The sequence below is a fragment of the Solanum tuberosum genome, unplaced genomic scaffold (assembly GCF_000226075.1).
Source record: "Solanum tuberosum cultivar DM 1-3 516 R44 unplaced genomic scaffold, SolTub_3.0 contig00035, whole genome shotgun sequence".
In the NCBI taxonomy this organism is placed as follows: domain Eukaryota; kingdom Viridiplantae; phylum Streptophyta; class Magnoliopsida; order Solanales; family Solanaceae; genus Solanum; species Solanum tuberosum.
The window spans coordinates 1-12,658 of NW_006240219.1; the positions used below are offsets into that span (position 1 = coordinate 1).

The following is a 12,658-nucleotide window of genomic DNA, read 5'->3' on the forward strand; positions in this document are numbered from 1 at the left end:
GGTACAACTTTTGCAGCCATGTTGGTCCTTCACAACTGTTGCAGCCAAGGGTACAAGTTTTGCAGCCATGTTGGTCCTTCACAACTCTCCCTGCTATATAAGGATAATTACTACTTTCTTAAAGAACATAAATTAAAAAACCCAAAGAATTCTATGCATATCCAAAATTGTTTGGCTAAATCTGATATGGGCCAAGAGGCGGATTCATGTGGAAAGGCCGGGTATATGGGTATCCGTTAACTTTAAAAAGTTATGTAGATATATACGTGTGCGTATAATTGTATATTATGAATTAAGGATGGTAAAATCAAATTTAACTCGTTCAATCCATCCAACCCGTTACCTAACTCGTTTTGACCCAAGCAATTTGAATCGAGTTGAATCTTGACTCGATTAATGTCTTAATTCATTATGATCCACTCAAATTTGACCTAACCCGCTCAATTACTACCCTTACTCTGAACTCTGAAGACAATCATATATTTTAAAAGTACGCTCTAGTCCTTGGAGCTCGGGCACGTGATCTAAGTTGGAGTTCTAACTATATTATTCTTTATGTCATTTAATTTATATATTAGTACTATATTAATTTTATGAGTATTTACACAAACTTTTAGATGAGATGATAATATATCTGATATTGCTTCAACTAATATAATGTATATATATTTTTTTATGATGTATCATTATCTTCAAATCATGAATCTGGCTCTGCATGGTGAATCCTTTGGATCGTAATAATGCATACGATGACAGAGTTTGCTCAAGACTAGCTTTATTTTATTACATTAAAATCACTAAATTATCTTTTGTAATGGATAAGTCATCAGACACCTTTTACTTAAGTATCATGAAACGTTAATAAAATATTTTTAATTTATTTTTATAGAAAGTCATTTAATTTTGTTTAAATATCATACAAAGTGTCACTCAATTTCTGCGATACTTAGATGAGAATTCATGATATTTCTATAGTAAAAAAATAATTTAGTAATTTTCATGATACACTTAGGTGTATTTGAGCAACTTTTTCTATAGAAAATCATATTGTAACTTTTGTACAATAGAGTGAAAATTATATAACTATCCATGAAACTCTACTTGCTTTGCTATCATATGGAATTGTGCGACTATTCATCTAAAAATTTAATTGAATAAAAATAATAGATTTTTATTTACTTAATTATATTATCAACGCTAAGAAATTGTATTTAAGCAGAAAGTCTAGAACATTTAAAAAGGTTATGTCATTGCATACCTAAACATCTTTAAGATTAAATTGTGATGTCATTCTCAAATATCACTACATTCAATTGAACAAAAAAATGTGTATAAAAGCAACTCAATAGAAGATCAATTTATAGGTTACATTTGAAGTTGCATTTGGCAGTGACACAACAAAACCATGATGTTCTTTATATTTTTAGTAGCTTTTCCTATTATTCTCATTTTCTTCTTCACAAAACCAAAATAAGTAGAAATACCAATCTACCACCAGGTCCTTTAGGTTTGCCAATCATTGGAAATTTGCATCAATATGATAGTGTAACTCCTCATATCTATTTTTGGAAACTTTCTAAAAAATATGGAAAAATATTCTCATTGAAATTTGGTTCTACTCCAGTAGTTGTAATTTCTTCAGCAAAATTAGCAAAAGAAATAATGAAGACACAAGATTTAGCATTTTGTAGTAGACCCTCTACTCTTTGCCAACAAAAATTGTCTTACAATAGTCATGACATAGTGTTTTCACCTTATAATGACTATTGGAGAGAAATTAGAAAACTTTGCTTACTTCATTTATTTAGTCTCAAGAAAGTACAATCTTTTAGTCCGATTCGTGAAGATGAAGTCTCAAGAATGATCAAGAAAATATCTCAACAAGTTGCCGCTTCACAAATTACCAATTTGAGCAATATAGTGATTTCACTTACAACTACAATTATTTGTAGAGTTGCTTTTGGTATTAGATTTGATGAAGAAGCACATGAAAAGAGAAGATTTGATGAACTTATAAATGAGTCACAAGATATTCTGGCTAGCTTCTTTGTCTCCGATTTTTTCCTTCTTTAAGTTGGATTGATAAACTTACTGGATTGAAAAATAAACTTGAGAAGAATTTCAAGTGTTTGGATGAATTTTATGAAGAACTCATTGAGCAACATCACAATCCCAATAGGCCAAAATCCATGGAAGGAGATATTATTGATCTTTTGCTACAATTGAGGAAAGAGCGATCAACTCAAATCAATCTCACTTTGGATAACATAAAGGCAATCCTCATGGTAATTAATTATGCTTAAATGTATGCAGAATTTTAAATAAGACACACGTCTCTCATCTCTGTTATTTTTCTATTAACTTAAATATTTTTGTAGAATTTATTTCTTGCTGGGACAGACACTAGCGCAATTACAGTAATTTGGGCCATGACTGCCTTGATGAAGAACCCCAAAGCCATGAAGAAAGTTCAAGAAGAAGTTAGAAAATCAGTGGGGGGAAAAGGCATTGTAAGTGAAGATGATACTCAAAATATGCCTTATCTCAAAGCAGTAATAAAAGAGACATTTAGATTGTATCCACCAGCTCCAATCCTAGTGGCAAGAGAGACAATGCAAAATTCAATACTAGAAGGGTATAATATTCCACCAAAAACAACAATTCGTGTAAACTATTGGGCTATTGCAAGAGATTCTGAGTACTGGGAAAATTCAGAAGAATTTATACCCGAGAGATTCTTGAATAGTAACATTGATTTCAAGGGTCAAGATTTTGAATTTATCCCATTTGGAGCAGGGCGGAGAGGTTGCCCAGGTATTCAATGTCGAATATATACATAATTCATATAATTATAAGTTCAATTGAACCCACAATTTTTATATAGAATTTTCACGTAAACTATACATGAAAAATATAAAAAGTACTAGTAGAAATATAGTTATGATCATATTAATTTTGAACCATATATTTTGAAGAAAACAAAACTCAAAATTTTGAATTTGTTTCTCTACAGGTCAAGCACTTGGTGTTGCAACAGTGGATCTTATACTATCAAACCTTCTATATGCATTTGATTGGGAATTGCCTTTTGGGATGAACATAGAAGATATTGACACAGAGAGTTTACGCGGAATTACTATGCATAAGAAAAATGATCTTTGCCTTGTCCTTAAAAATTATATGTAGACTATTTTAGTGATATGCGGAATAGAACGTAGAATAAAAATATGAATATTAGGAAGAGTGTTTCCCCCTTTCCAATTCGTAGTAATGTAATTGCCTTTTTTGAGATGAATATAATAAAGCTTATATTTTATTTTTTTTAAATTATGTTCTGAACAATATTTGCTATTGATGAGTAGTTTGGCCTATTTATGTTTAATAAGCACTCAAAAGGGTACAAACTAAAAATCTACTTATTATAGTTTCACGACAAAAATAAATCAAGGAAACTTCTTCTTCTTCTTTTATTATTGCTAATAAGGATATTCATATAATGTATTGTATTGTATTATTTTTGGACCAAAACAAAGATATTATTATATATTGGAAGAATTCTAGCTGTTCTTTTTAATTATAATTACGCCATATTAAACAACACTCTCTACCTTCTAAGTGCATAATTAGTGCTCCTTATAAAAGGGATAACTTTGAGTCTAAAGTCAACGATAAGGAAAATTTTATTGAAACAACTACTACATTACAAGTTTATATTACAAGCTCCTTCTACATTACAACTACTACATTACAAGTTTATATTACAAGCTCCTTCTACATTACAACTACTACATTACAAGTTTATATTACAAGCTCCTTCTACATTACAACTACTACATTACAAGTTTATATTACAAGCTCCTTCTACATTACAACTACTACATTACAAGTTTATATTACAAGCTCCTTCTACATTACAACTACTACATTACAAGTTTATATTACAAGCTCCTTCTACATTACAACTACTACATTACAAGTTTATATTACAAGCTCCTTCTACATTACAACTACTACATTACAAGTTTATATTACAAGCTCCTTCTACATTACAACTACTACATTACAAGTTTATATTACAAGCTCCTTCTACATTACAACTACTACATTACAAGTTTATATTACAAGCTCCTTCTACATTACAACTACTACATTACAAGTTTATATTACAAGCTCCTTCTACATTACAACTACTACATTACAAGTTTATATTACAAGCTCCTTCTACATTACAACTACTACATTACAAGTTTATATTACAAGCTCCTTCTACATTACAACTACTACATTACAAGTTTATATTACAACCACTACATTACAAGTTTATATTACAAGCTCCTTCTTGTGCTCTACTTTGCTTTGCTAATTTACAAGGTAAGGATTGATGTCAAATTCCCCATTACTCCAAGATGGATTTACTTTTTTTTTAGGAAACAAAAAGGGCAGACATAAAACCATACGACCTTATATTAAAACGGATGACAAACAAAAGCATACATTATTAATTAATTTAAATGTTGGAGTTCGGTATTGTTTAATTTCTAGTGATAATTTCTAGGAACAAGGCACAAAGGTTCTTTCTTATGCACAGCAAGTCCAAGCAAAACATCAGTATCAATGTCTTCTATGTTCATTCCAGGAGGCAACTCCCAATCAAAAGCGTAAAGAAGATTGGAAAGTACAAAGTTCCACAGTTGTCACACCAAGTGCCATAGCCGGGCACCCTCTTCTTCCTGCTCCAAATGGAATTAACTCAAAATTTTGGCCCTTAAAATCAATATCACTATTCAGGAACCTTTCCGGTATAAATTCTTCTGGATTTTCCCATATTTCAGGATCCCTTGCAATAGCCACAAAATTAACATGAACTATCGTTTTTGGTTGAATTTCATATCCTTCTAGTATGGAATTTTGCATCGTCTCTCTTGGTACTAACAATGGACCTGGTGGATACAATCTAAATGTCTCCTTTATCACTGCTTTAAAATATGGAAGATCTTGGATATCATCTTCATTCACTATAAACTTTTTCCCAACCGATTCTCTAATTTCTGCTTGAACTTTCTTCATGGCATTCGGTTTGGCTATCAAGGCTGTCATTGCCCAAACTACTGTAGCTGCACTAGTGTCCGTTCCACCAACTAGCATATTCTACAAGTGAGAATGGAGGATAAAACTATAAGAAACATTTCATATATCAACTGAAGTGTTTTCCTAATCATGAAAGGTTATGTGTAATATTACAAGTTTAAAAGGCATTTCTTAATATTTGACCAAAAACTTTCTATATATCATGATTGCACCACCAATATGACCATGGAATAAAAACACTTAGTTGTATGACAGAGTACTAATACCTAGTCAATAAATATAAATACATACACAAGACTTGCTTATATACAATTTTTAACATCTAACCCTGATTAATTTATAAAATTTTCACTTCAACTTGTTAATTCATTTCTAAGGTTAACTATTTAGTTGGGTGTAAGCAGTCGATGAGAGCAAGTAAAATAGACACAAATAGAGTAGTTCATTACCATAATAAGAGCCTTTATGTTGTCTAAGGTAAGATCGATTGGAGTTGATTTCTCTTTCTTCAATTGGAGCAAAAGATCAATAATACCCCCTTCCATGGATTTTGGCCTATTGGGATTGAGATGTTGCTCAATGAGTCCTTCATAAAACTCATCCAAATCCTTAAAATTCTTTTCAAGTTTATTTATTTTTTCGGAGAGTTTATCAATCCATCCTAAGAGAGGAAAATAATCAGAGACAAAAAACCCAGCCAACATTTCTTCAGTCACTTTTAAAAGTTCACCAAATTTCCTCCCTTCGCGTGTTTGTTCACCATACCTAATACCAAAAGCAATTCTACAAATAATTGTAGTTGCAAGTGAAATCACTATATTGCTCAAATTTGTAATTTGTGAAGTGTGAGCCTTTAAAAATATTTTTTTGATCATTCTTGCTCCTTCATCTTCACGAATTGGACGATAATATTGCACTTTCTTGAGACTAAATAAATGAACAACACATATTTTTCGAAGTTCTCTCCAATAGTCATTGTAAGGTGACACGCCAATATCTTGACCATTGTAAGACAATTTTTGCTGGCCAAGAATTGAAGGTCTACTACAAAAGGCTAAATCTTGTATGTGTGTTACCTCTTTTGCTAGATTTGCTGAAGAAACTACAATCATAGTAGAAGAACCAAGTTTTAAAGAGAATATTTTTCCATATTTCTTAGAAAGTTTCCAAAAGTAGAGATGAGGGGTTAAACCATCAAATTGATGCAAATTTCCAATGAATGGCAACCCTAAAGGGCCTGGTGGTAGAATGTTTTTTCCATTCCTTTTGGCTTTAGGAAGAAGGAAACTGAGAATAATGATGATAAGAAGGGCTACAAAGAGTGGAAACAACATCATGTGTTTTGTTTGGAAAAGTCACTCGAAATGTCTTCTATATCTTGTAATAAGATTTTCTACAATTACTTCCATTTATAGTACTTTTTTTGTATTAATTTGTTTGGCTTGATTCGTAGTACGAAGTCAAACTAACTAATGTTTAGTGTGAATTCGAACATAAAATCATGATTGTAATGAAAGTGATAAAGGAAAATTCACAGTCCACAATATTTTATTTTATTTTTAATGCCTTGTCATTACCATTAATGTGGATTGTGGACTCTTGTAATCCACAGTCCACAATATTAAAGCGTGAAAAATGACCTTTGTCCAAATATTTGTCTCACCAATGATTTCAGAACATTAGACAAAGGCAATTTGATAACGTAATAAACTCAGAAATGTCAAAGCTTTAGTTTGTGTCCAAAATTGGGATTCATTCATTGTCAAGAAAAAGGAATTCAAAATTAAATTTTGCATCAGAATAGGATTATAACCAACGCACTTAATTCCTAGAGAATTAGTAAATTAGCTACCAAATTTTTGCGACATCCTTTGGAACTAGAAGGGAGATTTTATTCAAACAACTACTCCATTACAAGTTTATAACGAAAAATGACAGACATAAAACCATACAACCATATTATTAAACATGGATAACTAATTTAAACACTAGAGTTTGGTCTTGTTTAATTTCTAGGAACAAGGCACAAAGGTTCTTTCTTATGCATTGCAAGTCCAGGCAAAACATCAGTGTCAATGTCTTCTTTTTTCATTCCACAAGGCAACTCCCAATCAAAAGCGTAAAGAAGATTGGAAAGTACAAGTTCCACAGTTGCCACACCGAGTGCCATAGCCGGGCACCCTCTTCTGCCTGATCCAAATGGAATCAGCTCAAAATTTTGGCCCTTAAAATCAATATCACTATTCAGAAACCTCTCCGGTATAAATTCTTCTGGATTTTCCCATATTTCAGGATCCCTTGCAATAGCCCAAACATTAACATGAATTATGTTTTGGTTAATTTCATATCCTTCTAGTATGGAATTTTGCATCGTCTCTCTTGCTATTAACAATGGACCTGGTGGAAACAATCTAAATGTTTCTTTTATCACTGCTTTAAAATATGGAAGATTTTGGATGTCTTCTTCATTCACTATGGACTTTTTACCAACTATTTCTCGAATTTCAGCTTGAACTTTCTTCATGGCATTTGGTTTAGCTATCAAGGCTGTCATTGCCCAAACTACTGCAGCTGCGCTCGTGTCCGTTCCACCGACTAGCATATTCTACTTGAGCAAATGTGAGGATAAAATTAAATGCAACAATTCATATCAATTGAAATTTTTTCCTAATCAGAAACAGTTATTGTAACGGCCAGCGCGCTAGTGATATTATATTGTCCATTTTGGACCTAGATCCGCACGACTTTAAAACGCGTCACTGTTTGGCAAGGTCTGATTACTTATATACCCAACATCACTCAAGTGTTTTGCCGATGTGAGACTTCTTATCTTAAGGTGGGGTGTTACAGTCATAACATGTGTAATATCACAAGTTTAAAAGGCACTTCTTAATATTTGATAAAAAAGTTTCTTTATATTATGATCGTGTCACAAACATGACCAAGGAAAAAACTTAGTTGTATGAAAGAGTGTTAATACCAAGTCAATAAATATAACAATACAAAAGACTTGCTTATATACAATTTTAAACATCTAATTAACCAATGATTAATTGATATGAATTTTCACTTCAATTTGTTAATTCATCTGTAAGGTTAACTGTTTAGCTAGGTGTAAGCCGTCAGCTAGAGCAAATATAAAAAATAGACAAATAGAGTAGTGCATTAGTCATTACCATGATAATAGCCTTTATGTTTTCCAAAGTAAGATCAATTGGAGTTGATTTCTCTTTCTTCAATTGGAGCAAAAGATCGATAATATCTCCTTCCATGGATTTTGGCCTATTGGGATTGAGATGTTGCTCAATGAGTCCTTCATAAAACTCATCCAAATACTTAAAATTCTTCTCAAGTTTATTTATTTTTCCGGAGAGTTTATCAATCCATCCTAAGAGAGGGAAATAATCAGAGACAAAAAAGCCTGCCAACATTTCTTGAGTCACTTTTAAAAGCTCGCCAAATTTCCTCCCTTCGCGTGTTTCTTCATCATACCTAATACCAAAAGCAATTCTACAAATAATTGTAGTTGCAAGTGAGATCACTATATTGCTCAAATTTGTAATTTGTGAAGTGGAGGCTTGCTGAGATATTTTCTTGATCATTCTTGATACTTCATCTTCACGAATTGGACTAAAATATTGTACTTTATTGAGACTAAATAAATGAACAACACATATTTTTCTGATTTCTTTCCAATAGTCATTGTAAGGCGACATAGCGATATCTTGACCATTGTAAGACAATTTTTGCTGGCCAAGAAGTGAAGGTCGACTACAAAAAGCTAAATCTTGTGTCTTCGTTACTTCTTCTGCTAGATTTGCTGAAGAAACTACAATCATAGTAGTAGAACCAAGTTTCAATGAGAAAATGTTTCCATATTTTTTGGAAAGTTTCCAAAAATATAGATGAGGGGTTAAACCATCAAATTGATGCAAATTTCCAATGAATGGCAGCCCTAAAGGGCCTGGTGGTAGAATGTTTTTTCCATTCTTTTTGGCTTTAGGAAAAATAAAACTGAGAATGATGATGATAAGAAGGGTTACAAAGAGTGGAAAGAACATCATGTGTTTTTTTTTTTGAAAAAGTCACTTGTATTCTATATCTTGTATTAAGATTTTCTACGATTTCTTTTATTTATAGTACTCCTTCTGTTTTAATTTGTTTGACTTGATCTCGCAGTACGAGATCAAACAAACTACATGTTCTGTTTGAATTCGAACATAGAATGTTTATTTTATTTTTTAAAAATTACATAAAAATATTATAAATCACAATATTTAAAAAGCATTTGAAGAAAAATATATTACACAAAACAATACATTATTTAACTATTCAAATAGTATAACAAAGGAAGTAGCAGTAACGAAGCTGGGACTTTGGATCGAGGGCTGTGATAATATTTATGAAAATAGATATTTAAAAAAATATGTAAATAGAAAGAAATTTGTCATTTAAAGTTGGAAAAAATGACATTGCATTTATAAGCTAAGTGATAGACTATACTTTTCACGATTCTTTAATATTCATGAAAGTGACACAGGAAAATTATCTAGATATTTATCTCACCAATGATTTCATAGCATTAATTAAACAAAGGTAATTTGATAACGTAATAAATAATTGATATTGTTTCCTATTAGAATTAGGGGAAGGAATTGATAAACTCAAAACTATCAAAGCTTTAGTTTGGGTCCAAAATTTTGGATTAATACATGGTCAAGGAAAAGAAATTCTAAATTAAATAATGAAGAAGGGGTAAAGGTTATAGTATATTGGAATCTCACATCGATCTGAATGGTGGAGGAAACTAAGAAACTTTATAAAGAATAACATAAGTTCATATGATATATACAGTTTTTGAGCTCAGTGATATTGGCATAGCCAAGGAAGAAATATATGAGTTTTATTGGGAAATGTAGATAATACATGTTTTTCAATTGGGCTATGAAAAATATGATATTAATAGAACATTCCCTATGAATGATATTACCTTAGTTAGGTAGTAGGACAAACCTCACCTAGAACTTTCTGAAGGAGTATAGTCGTAAGGCGTGTTTGGCCAAAACAAACAATATATGTCGCGTGTGCTTGAGCTGTGACAATAAAGGCAATAATGTTCTCCATAGGTATTGCACTTGGTGTTGCAACAGTACTAGAGCTTATTAACTTTTGTGATAAAGATAACAGACATTCTACTTGGAATTATTACGCATAGGAAAAATGCTCTTCTTTTCATTTTTCCGCGATATCTTTTGGAACTAGAAGAGAGATTTTATTGATAACTAAAACCATACGACCATATTAAACATGGATAACTAACAAAGTTATACATACATATTTAACTAATTTAAACACTGGAGTTTGGTCTTGTTCAATTTCTAGTGATAATTTCTAGGAACAAGGCACAACGGTTTTTTCTTATGTGGTATGATTCCAGGCAAAACATCAGTGTCAATGTCTTTTATTTTCATCCCACGAGGCAACTCCCAATCAAAAGCGTAAAGAAGATTGGAAAGTACAAGTTCCACATTTGCCACACCAAGTGCTATACCTGGGCACCCTCTTCTACCTGCTCCAAATGGAATCAACTCAAAATCTTGGCCCTTAAAATCAATATCATTATTTAAGAACCTCTCAGGTATAAATTCTTCTGGATTTTTCCATATTTCAGGATCCCTTCCAATTGCCCAAGCATTAACATAAACTATAGTTTTTGGTTTAATTTCATATCCTTCTAGTATGGAATTTTGCATCGTCTCTCTTGCTACTAACAATGGAACTGCTGGATACAATCTAAATGTCTCTTTTATCACTGCTTTAAAATATGGAAGATTTTGGACGTTATCTTCATTCACTATGGACTTTTCCCCAACCGATTCTCTAATTTCTGCTTGAACTTTGTTCATGGAATTTGGATTTGCCATCAAGGCTGTCATTGCCCAAATTATTGTAGCTGCGCTAGTGTCCGTTCCAGCAACTAGCATATTCTACGAGAGAAAATGGGAGGATAAAAACATAGCCACCAACTATATCTTCATGTATTCAAAAACTTTGTATTTCTCATTTTATTTATATTAAAATATTTTTCAAATCAAATAATCATAAAATGTTATGACATGTGTAATGCCACAAATTTAAAGGCATTTTTTAATATTTGATAAAAATCTTTCTTTGTATTAAAATCATGCCACAAACATAACCATGGAAAAAACTTAGCCACATGAAACAATATTAACACCAAGCCAATGAAAGGTTAACTGTTTAGCTAGGTGTAAGCAGTCGATGTAAGCAAGTATATATATAATTTTATCAGTACCGTCATATAAAATAGATACAAATGAAGTAGTTCGTTACCATGATTATACCCTTTATGTTGTCCAATGTAAGATCAATTGGAGTTGATTTCTCTTTCTTCAATTGTAGCAAAAGATCAATAATATCTCCTTCCATGGATTTTGGCCTATTGGTACTGAGATGTTGCTCAATGAGTCCTTCATAAAACTCATCCAAATCCTTAAAATTCTTCTCAAGTTTATTTATTTTTCCAGAGAGTTTATCAATCCATCCTAAGAGAGGAAAATAATCAGAGACAAAAAAGCCTGCCAACATTTCTTCAGTCACTTTTAAAAGTTCATTAAAATTCCTCCTTTCGTGTGTTTCTTCATCATACCTAATACCAAAAGCAACTCTACAAATAATTGTAGTCGTTAGTGAAATCAATATACTACTCAAATTGGTGATTCGGGAAGTTACAGCTTGTTGAGATATTTCTTTGATCATTCTTGATACTTCATCTTCACGAATTGGAATAAAAGATTGTACTTTTTTTAGACTAAATAAATGACCAACACATATTTTTCGAAGCTCTTTCCAGTGGTCATTGTAAGGTGAAGTGGCAATATCTTGATTATTGTAAGACAATTTTTGCTGGCCCAAAATAGAAGGTCTACTGCAAAATGCTAAATCTTGTGTTTTCATTACTTCTTTTGCTAATTTTGCCGAAGAAACTACAATTACTGGAGTAGAACCAAGTTTCAATAAGAATATTTTTCCATATTTCTTGGAAAGTTTCCAAAAATAGATATGAGGGGTTAAACCATCAAACTGATGCAAATTTCCAATGAATGGTAACCTTAAAGGACCTGGTGGCAGGATGTTTTTTTCATTCTTTTTTACTTTTAAAGAAGAAAACTGAGAATAATAATGATAACAAGGGCTACAAAGAATGGAAAGAACATATTGTGTTTTTTTTTGGCAATATTAAAATTTTGTACTGCAAAGTCACTTGATGTCTTGTATTAAAATTTTCTGTTGTTTCTTTCATTTATACTAACAAGTAAGGGCTTGTTTGGCACGAAGGATAATAATTTTTCATGGAAAATACTATACTTCTCATATTTTGTCTTCTTGTATTATTTCATTATTATTATTGAGGTGGATACAAATAAGAGTTATGAATTATTTTTTTAATAATCTCAAATTAATTAATTCACGTAAATTCGTAAATGACACTCTACTATATATATAGCAAGATCCTGTAATGACCCTAAAGGTCATTTTTGGAAATTTT

General features: G+C 31.6%; 1 protein-coding gene and 3 pseudogenes across 1 annotated transcript; 1 reads left to right on the top strand and 3 right to left on the bottom strand.

Moving 5' to 3' along the window:
- The first annotated feature begins 1,405 nt into the window (after positions 1–1,405).
- On the top strand, positions 1,406–3,258 carry LOC102580290 (cytochrome P450 83B1-like; annotated as a pseudogene).
- Positions 3,259–4,533: 1,275 nt separating this feature from the next.
- Positions 4,534–6,448, bottom strand: LOC102580968 (cytochrome P450 83B1-like; annotated as a pseudogene).
- Positions 6,449–7,093: 645 nt separating this feature from the next.
- Positions 7,094–9,230, bottom strand: LOC102580623 (cytochrome P450 83B1-like). The gene is made up of 2 exons (XM_006367930.2): positions 8,265–9,230; positions 7,094–7,693 (listed from the first exon to the last, which is right to left on the bottom strand). The coding sequence occupies exons 1-2, from the start codon at positions 9,150–9,152 to the stop codon at positions 7,094–7,096; spliced, it is 1,488 nt and encodes a 495-aa protein (XP_006367992.2). The 5' UTR covers positions 9,153–9,230.
- A 1,180-nt stretch (positions 9,231–10,410) lies between these two features.
- LOC107059326 (cytochrome P450 83B1-like) lies at positions 10,411–12,326 on the bottom strand (annotated as a pseudogene).
- Between the last annotated feature and the right edge of the window lie 332 nt (positions 12,327–12,658).

Bases quoted from the DNA above. Each gene is read 5' to 3' on its own strand.
- LOC102580623 (XM_006367930.2), bottom strand. From the start codon at position 9,152: ATGATGTTCTTTCCACTCTTTGTAACCCTTCTTATCATCATCATTCTC. The intron at 7,694-8,264 runs GTAATGACTAAT...TTGCTCAAGTAG, and splicing joins ACATAAAGGCTATTATCATG to AATATGCTAGTCGGTGGAAC.